The 17,617-nt window shown below is 61.6% G+C and overlaps 1 protein-coding gene across 1 annotated transcript; it reads left to right on the top strand.

Moving 5' to 3' along the window:
- The first annotated feature begins 933 nt into the window (after nucleotides 1-933).
- PPP1R10 (protein phosphatase 1 regulatory subunit 10) lies at nucleotides 934-17,196 on the top strand. The gene is made up of 19 exons (XM_059833109.1): nucleotides 934-1,054; nucleotides 5,058-5,176; nucleotides 5,274-5,360; nucleotides 5,467-5,602; nucleotides 5,968-6,019; nucleotides 6,118-6,195; nucleotides 6,282-6,452; nucleotides 6,585-6,687; nucleotides 6,982-7,091; nucleotides 7,560-7,660; nucleotides 7,767-7,914; nucleotides 8,009-8,164; nucleotides 8,270-8,516; nucleotides 10,980-11,043; nucleotides 11,167-11,373; nucleotides 11,528-11,601; nucleotides 13,890-13,987; nucleotides 14,090-14,131; nucleotides 17,087-17,196. Exons 2-19 carry the CDS (start codon nucleotides 5,070-5,072, stop codon nucleotides 17,194-17,196), a joined length of 2,091 nt encoding a protein of 696 aa, XP_059689092.1. The 5' UTR covers nucleotides 934-1,054; nucleotides 5,058-5,069.
- The last annotated feature ends 421 nt before the right edge of the window (nucleotides 17,197-17,617 follow it).

The following is a 17,617-nucleotide window of genomic DNA, read 5'->3' as shown; positions in this document are numbered from 1 at the left end:
TGGGGCGGGGCGAGGCTTGTGGGCGGAGCCGAGTATAAAAGGCTCTGCCCGCGCCGACCGCCGCCATTCTGAGGGCTGGGTGGAGGTGAGTAGAGAGCTCCGGCGGGCCCGGCGGGGCGGCGGGCGGCGGTTGGAAGGTGGGGGGGGGATTTCCCCCCTTTTTTGGGCGCTGGGGGGGCCCTTTTGTAGGGCCAGCGTCCCTTTGCCTTGAGAAAATGGCGTCCCCCCCCTTCCCCAGCCCCGCCGGGGGGGGACGGGGCCCTCCGCCCTCTCCTTTCCCCTCAGAGCTGAGGAGAAATACACCCCCCACCCCCCGCTCTAAGGGCGATTTTCTTTCGGTTTTTTTACCCCCCCCCTTAAAATTTTAAACTCACCGGGGATAACGACTGCTAATCATTTCGTGTCTTTCTTCTTTGCTTCTAATTTTTTTTTCCATTATTTTTTTTATTTATTATGCCCACCCCCCCCACCCTCCCCCTTTTTTTTTTTTCCTTTCCCCGCTCCAGGTTTGGTTGCTCTTGAGAGACGCCGTCGCCTTTACCACGAGAAAAACAAACAAACAAAACAAAACAAACAAAAAAAACAAACAAAAAAAAACAAAAAAAAAGGGGGAAGAAAAGCTTTCTTCCCCCCTTCCCGCTCCCATCCGGTGCCGTGGAAGAGCCGCCATCGCAGCCTCCGTCCTTTGGACCGTCCTTGGGAAGCCGTTTCAAACTCGAAGGAAACTGCCACTTAAAAACATATTCTCCCTCTTCTTTCCCCAAAAAACAAAGGCAAAAATCCCTTATTTTTATTTTTTAATCCAAGCAACTTTTTTTTTTCCTTTTTTTTTTCCATCATTTAGCTCGACAAAACCACCCCTTCAGGGAAAAAAAAAACCAACCACCAAAACTCCCCCTCCAAAAAAAAAAACCCATCAAGCTGAAAAAAAAAAGTTGCTGCATTTTTTTAAAGCCATGACCAAAAACAAAGCAATTCTTTTTTTGCTCTGATAACACCACCAATGCCAAAATCCAAACCTTGAAGCGCTGTCGGCGAGAAAAATAATTGGATAGTAAGTGTTGACTTTTCAACCAGCTGAATTCCCCTCAGAAAAGAAAAAAAAAAAACCCCAAAACCCCTTTATTTGTACCAAAGAGAGAAAATAATGGGAGGAAGAGCCCCAACTGTGTGCTTGACGAGGACGTAGGCTTTGCTAAGAGGTGGTTAAACCTTCAAAATTCGGGGTATTTTGGTCAAAAAGACGTGGGAGCCGGTGGCGGAGGGTTCATGAGCTCCCACGCAAAAACCAAAAGGGAAAAAAAACAAAAAAATACCCATTAAATACCCAAAATCGCTTGGTTTTTGCGGGGGAGACGGAAATTGGGGACCCGAGCGAGCAATCTGTACATAAAGATTGCGGGGCGGCTGTTAGAATTCCTCGAATCCGGGTTAGTTTGGGAAATTCAATGTTAAGAAAGAATGATTTATGTTATATTTTTATTTTTTAGGTGCCATTTTAGGATTGTTATGCGCAGAGAAATGCTGGGGGGGGAAGAAGGTTGGGGATGGCGGGGGTGGTTAAAGGGGGGGGGTGCAATCTAGCAATAAAGATTGCTAGGCAGGCTTAGGTTTACCCAAAAACCTGCTTTTTCAAGCAAAAAAAACCAGGGTTGGCTTTAAAAAAACCCCAAAATACCCCCCCCAAAATAAACCCGACTCGGGGAGCTTCGGGGCCAAGATGGCGCGGCCGCTCGCCCGCTCTTTTGTCTTCTTTTTTTTTTTTTAACTCATTTTTCCTGCTTTTTTCCCCCCTTTTTTTTTTTTTATAGCTATTTATTTCGTTACAGGTTGGGGCCCCCCCCGGGTTGCGGGGGGGCTCCGCAGCCCCTTTGCGTTTGAGGGGGGGGTTCCCCAACCCCTTAATCCACGCGGATTTAATGGTTCTGTTTTAATTGGCGTAGGTGTCGCGCGGTGGCGGGGGGGTTGGGGGGGTATTTTGTTATATTTATATTTGTGTGTGTCCCCCTCCCCCCCAAAAAACCCCCCCAACCCCCCCCCCCAACCCCCCCTTTTTGGTTTATTTTTTCGGCTTCTAAATGGCGCCTGGGCCTCGCCGCCGGCCGCGGCTGATGCAACCGGCTGCCGGCAAACCCCTCCCACCGCGCCGCCGGCCTGGGGCCCCCCCATATCTTCCCCCCCCCCTCAATTTATCCTGACCCCCCCCACCCCAATCCTGCTCTAACCGTACCCCCCCCTCCGGCTTTCGTCTGCAGGATCCCGGTGCCGTACAGAGTAGGACCCTGCGGGCCGCTGCTTCTTTTGTAGGTTGTGCCAAAAATCCCCTTTTTCCTCCCAAAAACAGGCCCTTTTTTTTATTTTTTTTATTTTTACCCCCCCTTTCCCCCCCCCCCTTTTTTTTTTTTTGGGGACCCCCCCGGTGGGTTTGGGTGGTGGTTTTGTGGAGGTGGTGGTGGGGGAACAGCGTCCTCAAGCAACTTATAACCTTTAATTTATCGTGACAGGGAAATGCTATCACTGGGCTTCACCCCCCCAAAAAAATGTCATTTTTTGGGGGGGGCGCACCCCAAAAATCCTCTATTTTTTCCCGATTTTCAATGAATTTGCCCCGTTTTGGCAGCGCGGAGGTGCTGTGTGCGGTGCAGGCTTAGGAAGCGAAGGGAACTTGGTTTTACTTCAGCAAAAGGGAGGGGAACAACCGCAACCCGCCGGGTAAGCAAAAAAACCTTTCTGGTCTTAATTACATTTCACAACCTTCATTTTTATCTATTTTTTAATTAAAAAAAAAAGATCCCAAATCCCCCTTTTTTTCTTTACCATCCGTCTCCCGGTGCATGCGGATGCTGCGCTGGGTCGGGAGCTATTCTTTTCCCCCCACCCCAGCCAAACACTTGACACCCAAATCTGAAGGGCTTTGGTTAAAAACAGAGAAATTTTTAAGAAATACGGAATTTTGTTAATAAAATGATTAATTTTTTATTAATTCCCCCCCAAATCAAGCCTGGCGGACGCGGGGGGAGAGCTTTTTTCTTCCCAGCGCTCTTTCCAGTGATAGCATTTCCCCTTGGGGTGGGGTGGGGCCACAGCGGGCAGCCCCCCCCCTCCTTCACCCGCGGTTTCGGGGTCTGCGTGACCCCCCCCTCGCCGAAAATGGGGGTTCTGTCCCCCAAAAAACTGGTTTTGGGGGGAGAAATGAGCAAAAGCGGTGGAAAAATGTGGCGGCGGGGGGGGGGCAGGCCTTCCTCAGCCTCGTGGCTGGTTGCTGGCATGGCCGGACTAGGCCAAGACCCCCCCGCCCCTTAATTTGGGGGGGTGGATTTGCCCCCCACCCCCTCGAGAGGTGATTTACCCCCTCGAGAGGTGATTTACCCCCTTGGGGAAGGGCTCGGTGCTTTTTGGGGTCCCCCCCGTACCTCTTTAACCCCCCCCGGGTGGTATTTGAGCGGTTTCACCCCAACGCGGAGGTGCCGGGGGCTGTCGGGTCGGTGTTTGCTTCTGTATGATTCCCCCCCCCGCCCCGAAATGGGGGGGCAACCGCAAAATGGGGAGTAAACCCCCAAATTCCTTTGGGTGGGGGCACAAAGACACCCCCCTCCCAAGCCGGGACAGGGCTGTGGCCCCCCCGCATCACCCGAGCGGTGGCCTGGGCACCCCTGGGACACCCAAGGGTGGGGGGGGACACCCTGTGTCCCCCCCCCAGCCCATCAGGCGGCAGGTCAGGTCTTGGCTCATGTCATGGTGGGCGGGTCAAAGGTTACAAAGGACTTTTGTGCTTAAAACCCCTCAATTTTGGGTAAAAAAAAGTTGCCCCCTCCTTAATTGTGGTTTTTTTTGCGAGGGGGGGATATTTTGGAGGGGTTTGTGCTCGGATTAACTTGCTCTTGTGTCTTTTCAGAGGGGTGGCTTGTCCCTGGCTTGTTGACCCCCCCCCCCAAAAAAAATACCCCCCCAAGAAGGGGCGGGGGGGGGCCTCGGCTGCCTGTATCCTTTAATCAACCTGGCGGGGGGGGACACCACACTTAACGAAGTCCTGGCTCGTTAAGTCCTCGCTGTGAGGAGAAAAGGGGGCTGGGTGCTGCTCCCCACCCCCATATTGGTATTTTGGGTGTTTTTCAGCCCCCCCCCCCCCCCAATTGGTGGCATTTTGGGGCTGTCCCCCCCCCCCAAAAAAAAAAAAAGCCGCCCAGCTCCTTGCAGCCGCTGCCTTTCCGCCTCGTTAGCAAAACCGGGGCGTAATTAAGCCGGAGAAGCTTCTAATTAGCGGTAATTAGAAGACGGTTGACGTCAGGAGGATGAAATCCCCCCTCGGGCCGGTCGGGCTGGATTTGGGTCAGGGACCTGATGGGCGTCTGGTTGTTAGCAGTGGCTGGCCTTCATTATTAGCCTGCTAATTAATAGCCAGCGCTAATTCGTTAGTGGATTTAATTGCGGTCCTGGATTTGGGGAGGGGGGGGTGACACCCCCAAATCTTGCCCCGTCACCGCTGTCCCCTTCTCCCAGCGCGCCGTGTCCTTCTGTTCGTCACCTCGGTCTCTGCGCCTCGTTAAGCGCCGACTTGTTAATTAACCCTTGGGGTAAAACTCGGGGGGGGGGGGGCGGGGGGGGTGTGTGATTAAAAATGGGGGTGCTGTGCCCCCCCCCCCCCCCCGTACCCTCACCCTGTTCCTGGGGGGGGGAGTGCGTCCCCAGCGTGGCCCGAAATCGCCGTCCCCTGGGGTGGCAGCGCCAGTTAAACACATGAGCCGGGGCCACTCTGTCACCGCTGTGTCACCTCGGCGAGGGGTGTGACAACCCCCCCGGTGTCCCTTGGGGTCCCTCAGACCCCCCCTCTCCCCCCCCCAGTTGTGGACAGCTGCATTTTTGGGGATGATTTCCCCCTTTCTGAGGTCGAAAGTGTTTCCAGGGATGGGTTTGTCATTGTCGTCCTCTCAAAGGGGACAAAAATTGGGGTCGGGGGGTGGGGGGCAGGGCTTGGGGGGGTGACACAGGGCTTGAGGGGGACACAGGGTTGTCACCGCTGTCCTAACCCCCCCCTCTCCTTTGTGTCCCCCCCCCAGGGCTTTTCTGCCATGGGCTCAGGCCCCATCGACCCCAAGGAGCTCCTCAAGGGCTTGGACTGCTTCCTGGGCCGCGATGGCGAGGTCAAGAGCACGGAGGGCATCACCAAAATCTTCAAGTGAGTCCCCAAAACGTCCCCCATGTCCCCGACACCCCCCCGCCATGTCACCGCGACACGGCGGGGGGGGTCTGACGCCTCGTTTCTCGTTAACCAGCTTAATGAAGGACTCGCAGAAGATGGTGAGTCGCTGCATCTACTTGAATATCTTGCTGCAGACGCGGGCGCAGGACATCCTGGCTAAGTAAGAGCAGTGAGGGGGGGGTCCAGGGCTGTCCAGGCAAGCAGGATTTGGGGGGGTCACCCCCTCCTGGCCGGATCCTGATTGATTTTTCCTCTTTTTCCTCTAGATTTATCCGGATCGGGGGTTACAAGCTGCTCAACACGTGGCTCACCAGCTCCAAAGCCTCCAACAACGTCCCCTTCCTGCAGCAGATCCTCCTCACCCTGCAGCACCTGCCCCTCACCGTCGACCACCTCAAACAGGTTGGGGTGGCCACCATGTGTCCCCCCCCCCGCCCCAGGGTGGCATTTGGGTCCCCCAAGGTGGCTTTTGGGACCCCCAGGGTGGCTTTTGTGTCCCTCAAGATGACTTTTGTTTCCCTGGGGTGGCTTTTGTGTCCCCCCCGGGTGATTTTTGGGTCCCCAGGGTGGCTTTTGTCCCCCCCCCGGGTGATTTTTGGGTCCCCAGGGTGGCTTTTGTCCCCCCCCGGGTGATTTTTGGGTCCCCAGGGTGGCTTTTGTCCCCCCCTGGGTGATTTTTGGGTCCCCAGGGTGGCTTTTGTCCCCACCTGGGGTAGCTTTTGTCCCCCCACACGCTGCTGCTCACCGCAGCTCTCCGTCTTTTCCAGAACAACACAGCCAAGCTGGTGAAGCAGCTCAGCAAATCAAGCGACGATGAAGGTGAGCACCCCCCCAGACCCCCCCAAAATCCCTCAGACCGCCCAAAACCCCCTGAACCCCCCCCAAATCCCCCCCCTTAACCGCTTCTCTCCCTGCAGAGCTGCGCCGCCTCGCCTCCATCCTTGTCAGCGACTGGATGGGCGTCATCCGCTCCCAGAGCAGCGCCCAGCCGACCGGTGAGCCCCGTTCCGTGCCCCTCCTTCTTCCCCCCCCTCAATCCAACAGCAGCATCTCACCCTTTTCCTGTCTTTTTTTCCCCCAGAACGGGATAAAAAGAAGCGGAAAGAAGAAAACAAAAGCAAAACGCCTGTCCAGGAGAAACCCCAAGAAGCCAAAACCGAGGCTAAAACCGAGGAGATGCCGGAGAAGAAGCGGGAGAAACCCAAATCCCTGCGCACCACCGCTCCCAGCCACGCCAAATTCCGCTCCACCGGTAATTCCCCTTCCGTCCCGTGGGGCGACGGAGGGGTTTGGGGGATTTTAGGGAATTTAAGGGGCTGCGGTCACTCGTGGGATTCTGCAGGGGGACACACTGACAATGTTTCCCCCCTCCCCGCCAAAACAGGGCTGGAAATGGAGACGCCTTCGTTAGCGCCCGTGAAGAAAATCAACTCTTCTTCGACTGCCGATAAATACAATTTGAAACCGATGCCCATAAAGAGGCAAAAGTGAGTCTGGGGGTGGGGCTGGGGGGCTTGGGGCAGCTTTTGGGGGGCTTGGGGCAGCTTTTGGGGGGCTTGGGGCAGCTTTTGGGGGGCTTGGGGCAGCTTTTCAGGGTCTCGGGCTGCTTTTGAGGGTCTTGGACCTGCTTTTGGGGGTCTCAGGCTGCTTTTGAGGGCCTCGGACCTGCTCTTGGGGCACTCGAACTCACTTTTGAGCGTCTTGGGGCTGATTTTGGGGGGCTGGAGGCCATTTTTGGGATCCTTCCCGGCGCCTGACCTGCTTCCCTCCCTTTCCCGCAGCATCTCCTCCCTTCCCGGAGACGTTCCTCTTGCCGAGAAGAAATACAAACCCCTGAACACGGCGCCCAACGCCACCAAGGAGATCAAAGTCAAGATCATCCCGCCCCAGCGTGAGTGGGGGGGACAATTTGGGTGCCTTTTTGGGGACAAATCGGGGGCCGTTTTTGGGGACGCTTTGGGTGCCCTTTTTGGGCACAAATTGGGTGGGTTTGGGTGACACCTGGGTGCCTTTTTGGGGACACTTTGGGGGCTGTTTTGGGGATGGTATGGGTGCCAATCTGCGGACGCTTTGGGTGCCTTTTTGGGGACAACTTGCCTTCTTTTGGGGACGCTTTGGGTGCCTTTTTGGGGACAGTTTGGGTGGTTTTGGGTGACACCTGGGTGCCGTTTTGGGGATGATTTGGGTGCCTTTTTGGGGACACTTTGAGTCCCTTTTTGAGGGACACCTGGGGGCCTTTTTGGGGACAATTTTTGGAGGACAATTTGGCGCCCTTTTGGTGCCTTTTTGGGGGACCCTTCGCTGCCTTTTTGGGGACAATTTGGGGGGTTTTGGGTGACACCTCCCCTCCTTCCCGCAGCCATGGAAGGGCTCGGCTTCCTCGACGCCCTCAACTCCGCTCCCATCCCCGGCATCAAGATTAAGAAGAAGAAGAAGGTCTTGTCCCCCACGGCGGCCAAGGTGAGGAGTCTCCCCGGATATTGGGGTTCCGTCCCCGGATATTGGGGTCCCCTCCTTGTCGAGACCCCCCCCCCAATAATAACCACCCTCTTCTCTCTCCCTGCAGCCCAGCCCCTTCGAGGGGAAGCCGGCTCCTGAAGCCAGCTCCGCCAAACCTTCCTCCCCGGAGCCTGCTGCCGCCTCGGAGCCGATGGAGACGGATCGACCCGGCACACCGGTACCGGCCGTGGAAGTGCCGGAACCGATGGAGACCTGTAAGTCGGGGGGGGTGACAAGGAAGGGGGAGAACCATGGGTGGTGGTGGGGGGTTTAATATGGGTGCTGAGCCCCTCCTGGTTCCTCCCGCAGGCTCGGCGGAGGCGAGCGGTGACGGCAAAGCCAGCGAAAACCCGCCGGAAAGCGGCCAGCTCACCAAAAAAGGGCGGAAAAAGAAAACGGTGAGTTGGCCGGAGGAGAGCAAACTCCGCGAATACTTCTACTTCGAACTGGACGAGACCGAACGAGGTGAGCCCCGTCCCTTCCCCGCGTATCTGCGTGTCCCCTCCACCGCCACCTCAGTGTCCCCAAACTTCTGGGGTTGACGCTGTTGTCCGTTTCCCCTCCCGGCAGTCAACGTCAACAAGATCAAGGATTTTGGGGAAGCGGCCAAGCGGGAGATGCTGATGGATCGCCACGCCTTCGAGACGGCCCGGCGCCTCAGCCACGACACCATGGAGGAGAAGGTGCCCTGGCTTTATCCCAAGCTCCTGGATCTCCCCGCTCCCCTCGTGGTGCCGGGCAGCGGCAGCCGGGAACGCTTCACTCAGGCCGAGAGGGAGAAAGGGATCTTGCAGGAGATCTTTCTGTCCAAGGAGAGGTGAGTAGATCCCCTGGGAATCCCCTGTCAGCCCAGCTCAGGGAAGAGCCCGCTCTTGATAGCGGACTCAGAACCGTGGATTTCCCCTCTCCTTGCAAGGAGCTGCCCGAATCCCCCCCCACTTTCCATCCGTTTGGGAAGTGGATCGCCCCAGCCAATCCCTTGGATCAGGGCGGGGCGGGATCCCCGGCACCCTGATCCCCCTCCCCGGGATTAATGGGATTGATACTTCCTGGGGTGAGGCTCCACAGAGGCATCCTGGGTGGAGATGGCGTGTGGGCTGTGGTAAGGTGATGGAGCTGGGATCTTCCTGGATCCCTGAGGATCCACAGCCTGGGGGGAGCCCAGATCCTCTGGATCCACCCAGCGGGCTCGGGGGATTCCTAGGGATCGGGTGCATCATGTGTGAGGCATCTTCATGGTGCGGCTTTAAGGATCCTTGCACCCAGGGGTTGTGGGATGTGTCTGGAGCTCAGATCCCGGAGATCCCTCGGGATCCAGAGCTGGGTGTCCTCAGGATCCCTGTGGATCTGCTGCTGGAGGCTGGGCAGGAGCTGTACAACCTCATGGGTGGGAGTTGTGGGAGCCCGGGTTCCCCTGGGATTAACAGGGTCAGAGGCTCGATTGCCCCTGGCCCGAGGATCTGTAGGGATCCAGGGGCTGGGCAGAGACTGTGCCGGAGTCTGGATCCTCCTGGGATCTCTGTGGATCTAGAGCCCGGGGAAAGGTTGCTGGAGCCCAGATCCTTTGGGACCTTCAGGGATCTGAAAGCGGGAGCTCATTGCTGGGGCCCAAGTCTTCCAGGATCCCTGAGAATCCAGAGCCGTAGGGGAGGTTTTCGGGGCCCAGATCCCCTGGGATTCCTGAGGATCCAGAGCTGAGGGGGGTCGGGGCCCAGATTCCGTGGCATCTTAGAGGGTCCAGAGTTGGAGGGAAGGCTTTTGGGGGCCCAGATCCCTTGGGATCAGTGAGGATCCCGAGGCAGAGGGAAGGTTTTTGGAGCCCAGATCCCCGATGATCCGGAGCCAGGGGAGGGGAGAGGTTTTCAGGGCTCGGACCCCCTGGGATCTGTGAGGATCCAGAGCCAGGGGAGGGGAGAGGTTTTCAGGGCTCGGACCCCCTGGGATCTGTGAGGATCCAGAGCCAGGGGAGGGGAGAGGTTTTCAGGGCTCAGATCCCCTGGGATCTGTGAGGATCCAGAGCCAGGGGAGGGGAGAGGTTTTCAGGGCTCAGATCCCCTGGGATCTGTGAGGATCCAGAGCCAGGGGAGGGGAGAGGTTTTCAGGGCTCGGATCCCCTGGGATCTGTGAGGATCCAGAGCCAGGGGAGGGGAGAGGTTTTCAGGGCTCGGACCCCCTGGGATCTGTGAGGATCCAGAGCCAGGGGAGGGGAGAGGTTTTCAGGGCTTGGACCCCCTGGGATCTGTGAGGATCCAGAGCCAGGGGGTAGGTTTTCAGAGCCCACATCCCCTGGGATCCCTGAGGATCCAGAGTCGGGGAGTGAGGGTTTGGGGGCCCAGTTCCCCAGGGATCTGTGAGGATCCAGAACTAATAGGGAGGTTTTTGGGACTGAGCTCCCCACAGATCCAAAGTCAGGTGGTGGGAGCAGATTGTTGGGGCCTGAATCTCCCGGGATCCCCAAGGATCTGGCGCCAGGAGGAGCATTTTGGAGCCTATAGGATCCCTGAGGATCCAGAGTCTTGGTGGGGGGGACACACAGGATCCCTGAGGATCCAAAGTCTTTTGGGGGACGGGACACACAGGATCCCTGAGGATCCAGAGTCGGGGCGGGGACACACACAGGATCCCTGAGGATCCAAAGTCTTTGGGGGACGGGACACACAGGATCCCTGAGGATCCAGAGTCTTTGGTGGTTGGGACACACAGGATCCCTGAGGATCCAAAGTCTTTGGGGGACGGAACACACAGGATCCCTGAGGATCCAAAGTCTTTGGTGGGGGTGACACACAGGATCCCTGAGGATCCAAAGTCTTGGTTGGGGGGGAAACACAGGATCCCTGAGAATCCAAAGTCTGGGGGGGGACACACACAGGATCCCTGAGGATCCAAAGTCTTGGTTGGGGGGGAAACACAGGATCCCTGAGGATCCAGAGTCTGGGGACACACACACACAGGATCCCTGAGGATCCAAAGTCTTTGGGGGATGGGACACACAGGATCCCTGAGGATCCAGAGTCTGGGGGGGATGACACCCAGGATTTGAGGATCTAGAGTCTTTGGGGGATGGGACACACAGGATCCCTGAGGATCCAGAGTCTGGGGGGGATGACACCCAGGATTTGAGGATCTAGAGTCGGTGGGGGGGAGCTCTTGGGGGTCCAGATCCCTGTGGATCCCCTGGGAGGGGCACAACAGCACCGGATCCCAGTGATCCACCGACCTCTGACCCCCCCTTTTTCCTTCCCCCCTCCCCACCTCCCTCCCCAACCAGCGTCCCAGACAGCCCCCACGAACCCGATCCGGAATCCTACGAACCGCTGCCGCCCAAACTGATCCCGCTGGACGAGGTAAGCGCCGACGCCGTGCCGGACCGCGCCGTGCCACGCCGCCATAGCCCCCCCCCCACCCCCCCCCACCCCCAAAAAATAGCGCAGCCCCCCGCCCCTCACCCCTATCTCTGCCCTCCCCAGGACTGCTCCGCCGAGGAGGTCGCCTATCCCGAAGGATTGGAAACCGGCGCCGCCTCGCCCTCCCCGGATGCCGGCGGCGGTGCCGGCGGTGCCAAGCTCCCCCCGGTGCTGGCCAACCTGATGGGGAGCGTGGGGGCCGGTAAAAGCCCCCAGGGACCGGCGCCCGCCGCCCCCATCAACATGCAGGAGATCCTCACCTCCATCATGGTAACCGGCCCCTCCCTCCTCCCCAGCACAGACCCCCCCGTAACGGGGTGACACAAAGGGGGGGGGCGGCGGCGGCGCTGCGGGGGAGGGGAAGGGGGTACCCCCTTTTTTTCCCCCTCCCCCAGCGCTCACTCTCTGTCCTCCCCCCCCTCAGGGTGGGCCCAGCACCCACAAAGCGGAGGAATTGATGAAACAACCGGATTATTCGGATAAAATCAAACATTTGTTGGGAAATCTGCAGGCTCAGCCGCCGGGGCCGAGCGGAGGTGAGCGGGGGACGTCGGGGAGCCGGGGAGGGGACACCCTGTCACCCGTGGGGGGGGGTGGCAGCGTGGGGAGGGGTGTGGGGGGCTGCCAGGCCCCTGGTTTGTGCCTCAGTGGGGCAGGGGGGGGCGTAGGGGTGCTCTCGGCTTGGGGACACGCTTGGGGACGCTGTCCCCTGCCCCAGCGGGGAGCGTGGGACAGCCCTTGGCTTGGGGACACGAGCAGGGCACAGCTGGGGACACGGCGGCACCCTGGCGGGGATGTCGGGGTGCTCTTGGCTTGGGGACGCGCTCGGGGACACTCTCCCCTGCCCCAGCGGGGACATAGGGGCGTCCTTGACGTGGGGACATGCTGGGGACACAGTTGGGGACACTATACAGTGCCCCAGCGGGGACACGGGGCAGCCCTTGGCTTGGGGACACACCTGGGGACACTGTCCTCTCTCTCAGGAGGGACATGGGGCAGCCCTTGGCTTGGGGACACAGTTGGGGACACTGTGCAGCACCCTGACGGGGATGTCGGGGTGCTCTTGGCTTGGGGACACACTTGGGGACACTGTCTCCTGCCTCAGCGGGGTCATAAGGGTGCCCTTGGCTTGGGGACATGCTGGGGACACAGTTGGGGACACTGTCCAGTGCCCAGGCAGGGACGTACAGGGTGTTTTCAGCTTGGGGACACGACCGGGACATTGTTGGGGACACTGTCCCCTGCCCCAGGAAGGATGTGGGGGTGCTTTTGGCTTGGGGACACGCTTGGTGACACTGTCCCCTGCCCCAGCGGGGACATGGGGCTGCCTTTGGCTTGGGGACATGGTCAGGACACAGCTGGGGACACTGTCGGGTGCCCTGGCAGGGACATAAGGGTGCCCTTAGCTTGGGGACACGCTCAGGGGACAGCTGGGGACACTGTACGGTGCCCCAGCGGGGACATGGGGCTGGCCTCGGCTTGGGGACACGATGGGGACACAGCTGGGGACACTGCCCAGTGCCCTGGCAGGGAATTAGGGGTGCTTTTGGCTTGGGGACACACTTGGTGACACTGTCCCCTGCCCCCGTGGGGACATAGGGGTGATCTTGGCTTGGGGACATGCTGGGGACACAGTTGGGGACACTGCAGCACCGTGATGGGGATGTCGGGGTGCTCCTGACTTGGGGACACACTTGGTGACACTGTCCCCTGCCCCGGTGTGACATGGGGGTCCCCTCAGCTTGGGGACATGCTCCAGGCAGTTTTGGGGACTCTGTCCCCCGCCTCAGGGTGACGTGGGGTCCGCTCAGCTCGGGGACATGCCAGGGACCCTGTCCCCACTCCTGGGGGTCCCCTCAATTTGGGGACACGCTCTGGGCTGTGGCCTGGGGTGACACTGTGGGGGGGGTGTCCCCTCAGCTTGGGGTGACACCGGGGTCCTCTGGGCATCACCCCCCATCCCTGAGGGGACACGGGGGCACTTTTTTTGGGGGGGGGGGGGGTGTCACTGTGGGTTGGGGACGTGTGACACGTGTCCCCAACTGTCCTTGTGGGCTGGGGCACTGCCAGCAACGTGTCCCCTGTGCCGGGGGGTGACGTGACGGGGGGTCCCCTTGAAGTGGGGATGTGCTTTAAGCGCTGCTGGGGACCTGTCCCCCCCACCCCGAGGGGTGACACGGGTGTCCCCTGGGTTTGGGGACACGGCGGGGGGGACGTTGGGGTCCCCTCAGCCTGGGGACCTGTCCCCTCTCTGGTGGGAGGTGACGTGGAGGGGGAGCTGTGTCCCCTCAGCTTGGGGACATTGCCTGGGTGGCACCTGGGGACCCCGTGTCCCCCTCTGGGGGTGATGGGGGGGGGTATTGGGGGTCCCTTTGGTTTGGGGACACGATCTGGGGACGGTTGGGGACCCTGTGTCCCCCTCTGGGGGGTTTTGGGCCCCCCCTGGCTTTGGGGACATTATCTGGGCGCTCTTGGGGACCCTGTGTCCTCCAGGGTGACATGGGGGGGGGGCGCGGCACTGGGGTTCCCCTTAATTTGGGGACACACTCTGGGCGCCCCTGGGGACCCCGCGTCCCTCTGGGGTGACACTTGGGGGGGGTCCACTTAGGGACACGCCACCCCCCTTAAAATTGGGGACACCCCCCCGCTTATGGAGACACGGGGCGGGGGACACAGCCCCCGTCCCCTACTTGGCAGTTGGGGACACGGTGACTTGGGGGGGGGGGGGCTTTGGGGGGGCCGGGGGTCCCCCCTTTTCCTAACCGCCCCCCCCTTTTCCTCCCCACAGTGCCCCACGGCTTGCTGGGCCCCGGCCCCATGGCCAACGGCTTCCCGCCCGGCCCCAAGGCCATGCAGCACTTCCCGCCGGGGGGGCCCATGCCGGGTAAGTGACACCCCGGGGGGGGGGACAGCGGCGGTGACGCGGGGGTGTCACCCGCACCCCCTCCTCACCCCCTATTTTCTCTCTCTCTCTCCCCCCCCACAGGACCCCACGGAGGCGGCGGGGGGGGACCCGGCCTCCCCCCAGGCCCGGGGATCCCAGGCGGCCCCCGACTTTTAGGGCCGCCCCCCCCACAACGCGGCGGCGGCGGCGGCGGCGATTTTTGGGAGACGCCGGAAGGGGGGGGGACCCTACGAGGTGGCCCCCACGGCGGCGGCGGCGGCGGCGGCGGCATGCGCGGGGGGGGGCCCCTTTCACCGCCCCCGCGGCCGTAGCGGTGCCGAACCCCCGTACCGATGCCGCGGCGGCGGTGGAGGAGGGGGGGGGGCGCAACGGGGGCCCCCCAAATGGCGGCGGCGGCGCAAGGGGGGGGCCCCCCGGTAGCCACGGCGAGCACGGCAGAGGCCACCCCGGCGAACACCCCCGGGGCCACGGCGGAGGCCACGGAGGAGGTAAATGCGGGGGGGGGGGAGGGCCCCCCCCGGCGCCTCCCTCGCGAGGGGGGGGGGGGCGGCGGCTGTGGGGCCTGGCTCTGGGGGGGGCCCGGCCCCGGCTGGGAGGGGCCCGTGGGTGCCCCCTCCCCGCCCCCGCCCCCCCCGCCCTTCCTGCCCCGGTGGCGGGGGGGGGAGCCCCCCCCCCACCCCCTCCAGCCCCTCGAGCCCCCCGGGCCCTGGGGGCGAGGCCCCGACTGGCGCCGGCCCCCCATGGGGCTCTAGGGCGGGGCGGGGGGCAGAGGAGAACCCCCCCCCTCCCCTCCGCGGCGGCCGCGGGGCGTGCTGGGAGAGAGGGAACCCCCCCCGGGCCGCAGGGCAGCTGTGGGGCGGGGCCGTGGGGCACGCCGGGTGCTCAGCCCGGCTCTAGAACAGGCCGTGGGGCACGCCGGGCTCTAGAACGCACAGTAGGGCGTGCCAGGAGCGCAACCCGGCTCTAGAACAGGCAGTGGGCTCTAGAACACACAGCAGGGCGTGCTGGGAGGTCAGCCCGGCTCGAGAACAGGCCGTGGGGCACGCCGGGCTCTAGAATGCACAGCGGGGCACACTGGGAGCGCAACCCGGCTCTAGAACAGGCAGCAGGCTCTAGAACACACAGCAGGGCGTGCTGGGAGGTCAGCCCGGCTCGAGAACAGGCCGTGGGGCACACTGGGCTCTAGAACACACAGCAGGGCATGCTGGGAGCTCAGCCCAGCTCTAGAACAGGCAATGGGCTCTAGAACACACAGCAGGGCATGCTGGGAGCTCAACCCAGCTCTAGAACGGGCGGGAGTTGGAGCCCAGCTCTGGAACAGGCCACAGGACATGCTGGGAGCTAAACCCAGCTCTAGAACAGGCTGTGGGGCATGCTGGGAGTTGGAGCCTAGCTCTAGAACACACAGCAGGGCCCACTGGGAGCTAAACCCAGCTCTAGAACACACAGGGTGTGCTCGGAGCTCAGCCTGGCTCTAGAACACACAGTGGGCACGCCAGGAGGCAACCCAGCTCTAGAACACGCAGTGGGTGTGCCGGGCTCTAGAACACAGAGCAGGGCGTGCTGGGAGCTCAGCCCGGCTCTAGAACAGGCAGTGGAGCACACCGGGAGTGCAACCCAGCTCTAGAACAGGCAGCGGACACACCGGCCTCTAGAACACACAGCAGGGGTGCTGGAAGCTGAACCCGGCTCTAGAACACGCAGCGGGCGTGCTGGGAGTGCAACCCGGCTCCAGAACAGGCAGTGGGCTCTAGAACACACAGCAGGGTGTGCTGGGAGCTCAGCCCGGCTCTAGAACAGGCAGCAGGGCATGGTGGGAGCTCAACCCAGCTCTAGAACAGGCAGTGGGGCATGCTGGGCGTTGGAGCCCAGCTCTAGAACACACGGCAGGGCACACTGGGAGCTAAACCCAGCTCTAGAACACACAGGGCATGCTGGGAGCTCAGCCCGGCTCTAGAACAGGGCTCTAGAACAGGCAGTGGGGCATGCTGGGGGCTCAACCTCGGCTCTAGAACACACAGCAGAGCACACGGGGAGCTCAGCCCGGCTCTAGAACAGGCAGCGGGGCACACTGGGAGCTCAGCCCGGCTCTAGAACAGGCAGCGGGGCACGCTGGGAGCTCCACCCCGGCTCTAGAACAGGCCGCAGGGCACAATGGGAGCTCAGCCCGGCTCTAGAACACACAGCAGGGCACGCTGGGAGTTGGAGTCCAGCTCTAGAACAGGCCGCAGGGCATGCTGGGAGCTGCCTTGGCACCCCACAGCTGCCCCACAGCGTGGCAGGGCCGGGCCCCGGGTGTTCTGCCCCACAGCTGCTCCAGCACAGAGCCGGGGGGGCAAGGAAGAGCTCAGCATCTATGGGGCTGCCCCACGGCCGCGCAGAGGGACCAGCCCAGCTCCTAAGGCAGGGCTCAAGTGCCGTGGGGGGTCTGTCGCTGCCCCACAGCTGCCCCACGGCCGTGTAGAGGGACCAGCCCAGCCCCACAGCCAGGCGACAGGGCAGGGGTCAGGGTGTCATGGGGCTCGCAGCCGCCCCATAGGGGACGCGGCCGCCCCACAGCAGGCTGTAGGGCAGGAATTGGGGCGCTATGGGGCTCATCCCCACGGCCAGAGCCAGCCCCATAGGTGCAGCCACCCCACAGCTGGCATCAGGACAGGGATTGGGGCGCTATGGGGCTCATCCCCACAGCCAGAGCCAGCCCCATAGACTCAGCCAGAGTTAGGACAGAGATGGCGGTGCTGCGGGGCTCCCCCGCTGCCCCATAGCAGGGGGCCCAGCCCCATAGACGCACCCACTCCCCACCACCTCTTAGGGCCAGGCCGGTGGGCTTCGCCGTGGGGCCCACTGCTGCCCCACGGCTGCCCCACTCCCCCTTCAAGCGAAGCCGGGAGCCGATCCCCCCTCTGTGTGTGTGTCCCCACACCCCCCTCCCCATTTCCCTCCCCACCCCACTCCCCTCTCCCCCCCCCCCCCAACCCACTTCTCCCAGAGCTGCCGCCGTGGGGCCGCCGTGGGGCCGCCGTGGGGCCGGGGCGCCGGCGCCTGACGCGCCTTCCCCCCCCCTTTTCTCTCACGCAGACATGTCGAGCCGCGCCGTCTGTCGCCACTTCATGCTGAAGGGCAGCTGCAGGTACGAGAACAACTGTGCCTTCTACCACCCCGGCGTCAACGGGCCGCCCCTGCCGTAGCGCCCGCCGCCGCCCTTCCTCCCGCGCCGCCGCCTCCTCCTCCTCCTCCTCCTCCTCCTCCTCCCGCCCTTCCTCCTCCTCCTCCTCCTCCTCTCAGACTCGCGCTGCAGCCGCCACTTTTATGGCTTCTGTGAGGCCTCCGTGATGCCCCCGGCGCTGAATTCAATTCCTCCCCTCCCGGCCCAGGGCGCAAATTCCCCCCCTCGAGGGGTGTAAATACCCCTCTGTGGGGCAGAAATACCCCCTCCCCATCTAAATACCCCCTCCCCATCTAAATACCCGTCTATGGGGCAGAAATACCTGTTTATGGGGCAGAAATACCCCTTCCCCATCTAAATACCCACCTATGGGGCAGAAATACCAGTCTATGGGGCAGAAATACCCCCTCCCCATCTAAATACCCACCTATGGGGCAGAAATA

The sequence above is a fragment of the Gavia stellata genome, chromosome 39 (genome assembly GCF_030936135.1).
Source record: "Gavia stellata isolate bGavSte3 chromosome 39, bGavSte3.hap2, whole genome shotgun sequence".
Taxonomy (NCBI): Eukaryota; Metazoa; Chordata; class Aves; order Gaviiformes; family Gaviidae; genus Gavia; species Gavia stellata.
Note: the sequence above shows the minus strand (reverse complement) of the source record. Positions and strands in the feature narration are given on the sequence as shown.

What these genes read in the sequence shown, in the direction of transcription:
- PPP1R10 (XM_059833109.1), top strand. Translation starts at nt 5,070, where the DNA reads ATGGGCTCAGGCCCCATCGACCCCAAGGAGCTCCTCAAGGGCTTGGAC. An exon ending in ATGCCCATAAAGAGGCAAAA is followed by an intron (nt 6,688 to 6,981) that starts GTGAGTCTGGGG and finishes CCTTTCCCGCAG; the next exon opens with CATCTCCTCCCTTCCCGGAG. An exon ending in GGGACCCGGCCTCCCCCCAG is followed by an intron (nt 14,132 to 17,086) that starts GCCCGGGGATCC and finishes TCTCTCACGCAG; the next exon opens with ACATGTCGAGCCGCGCCGTC.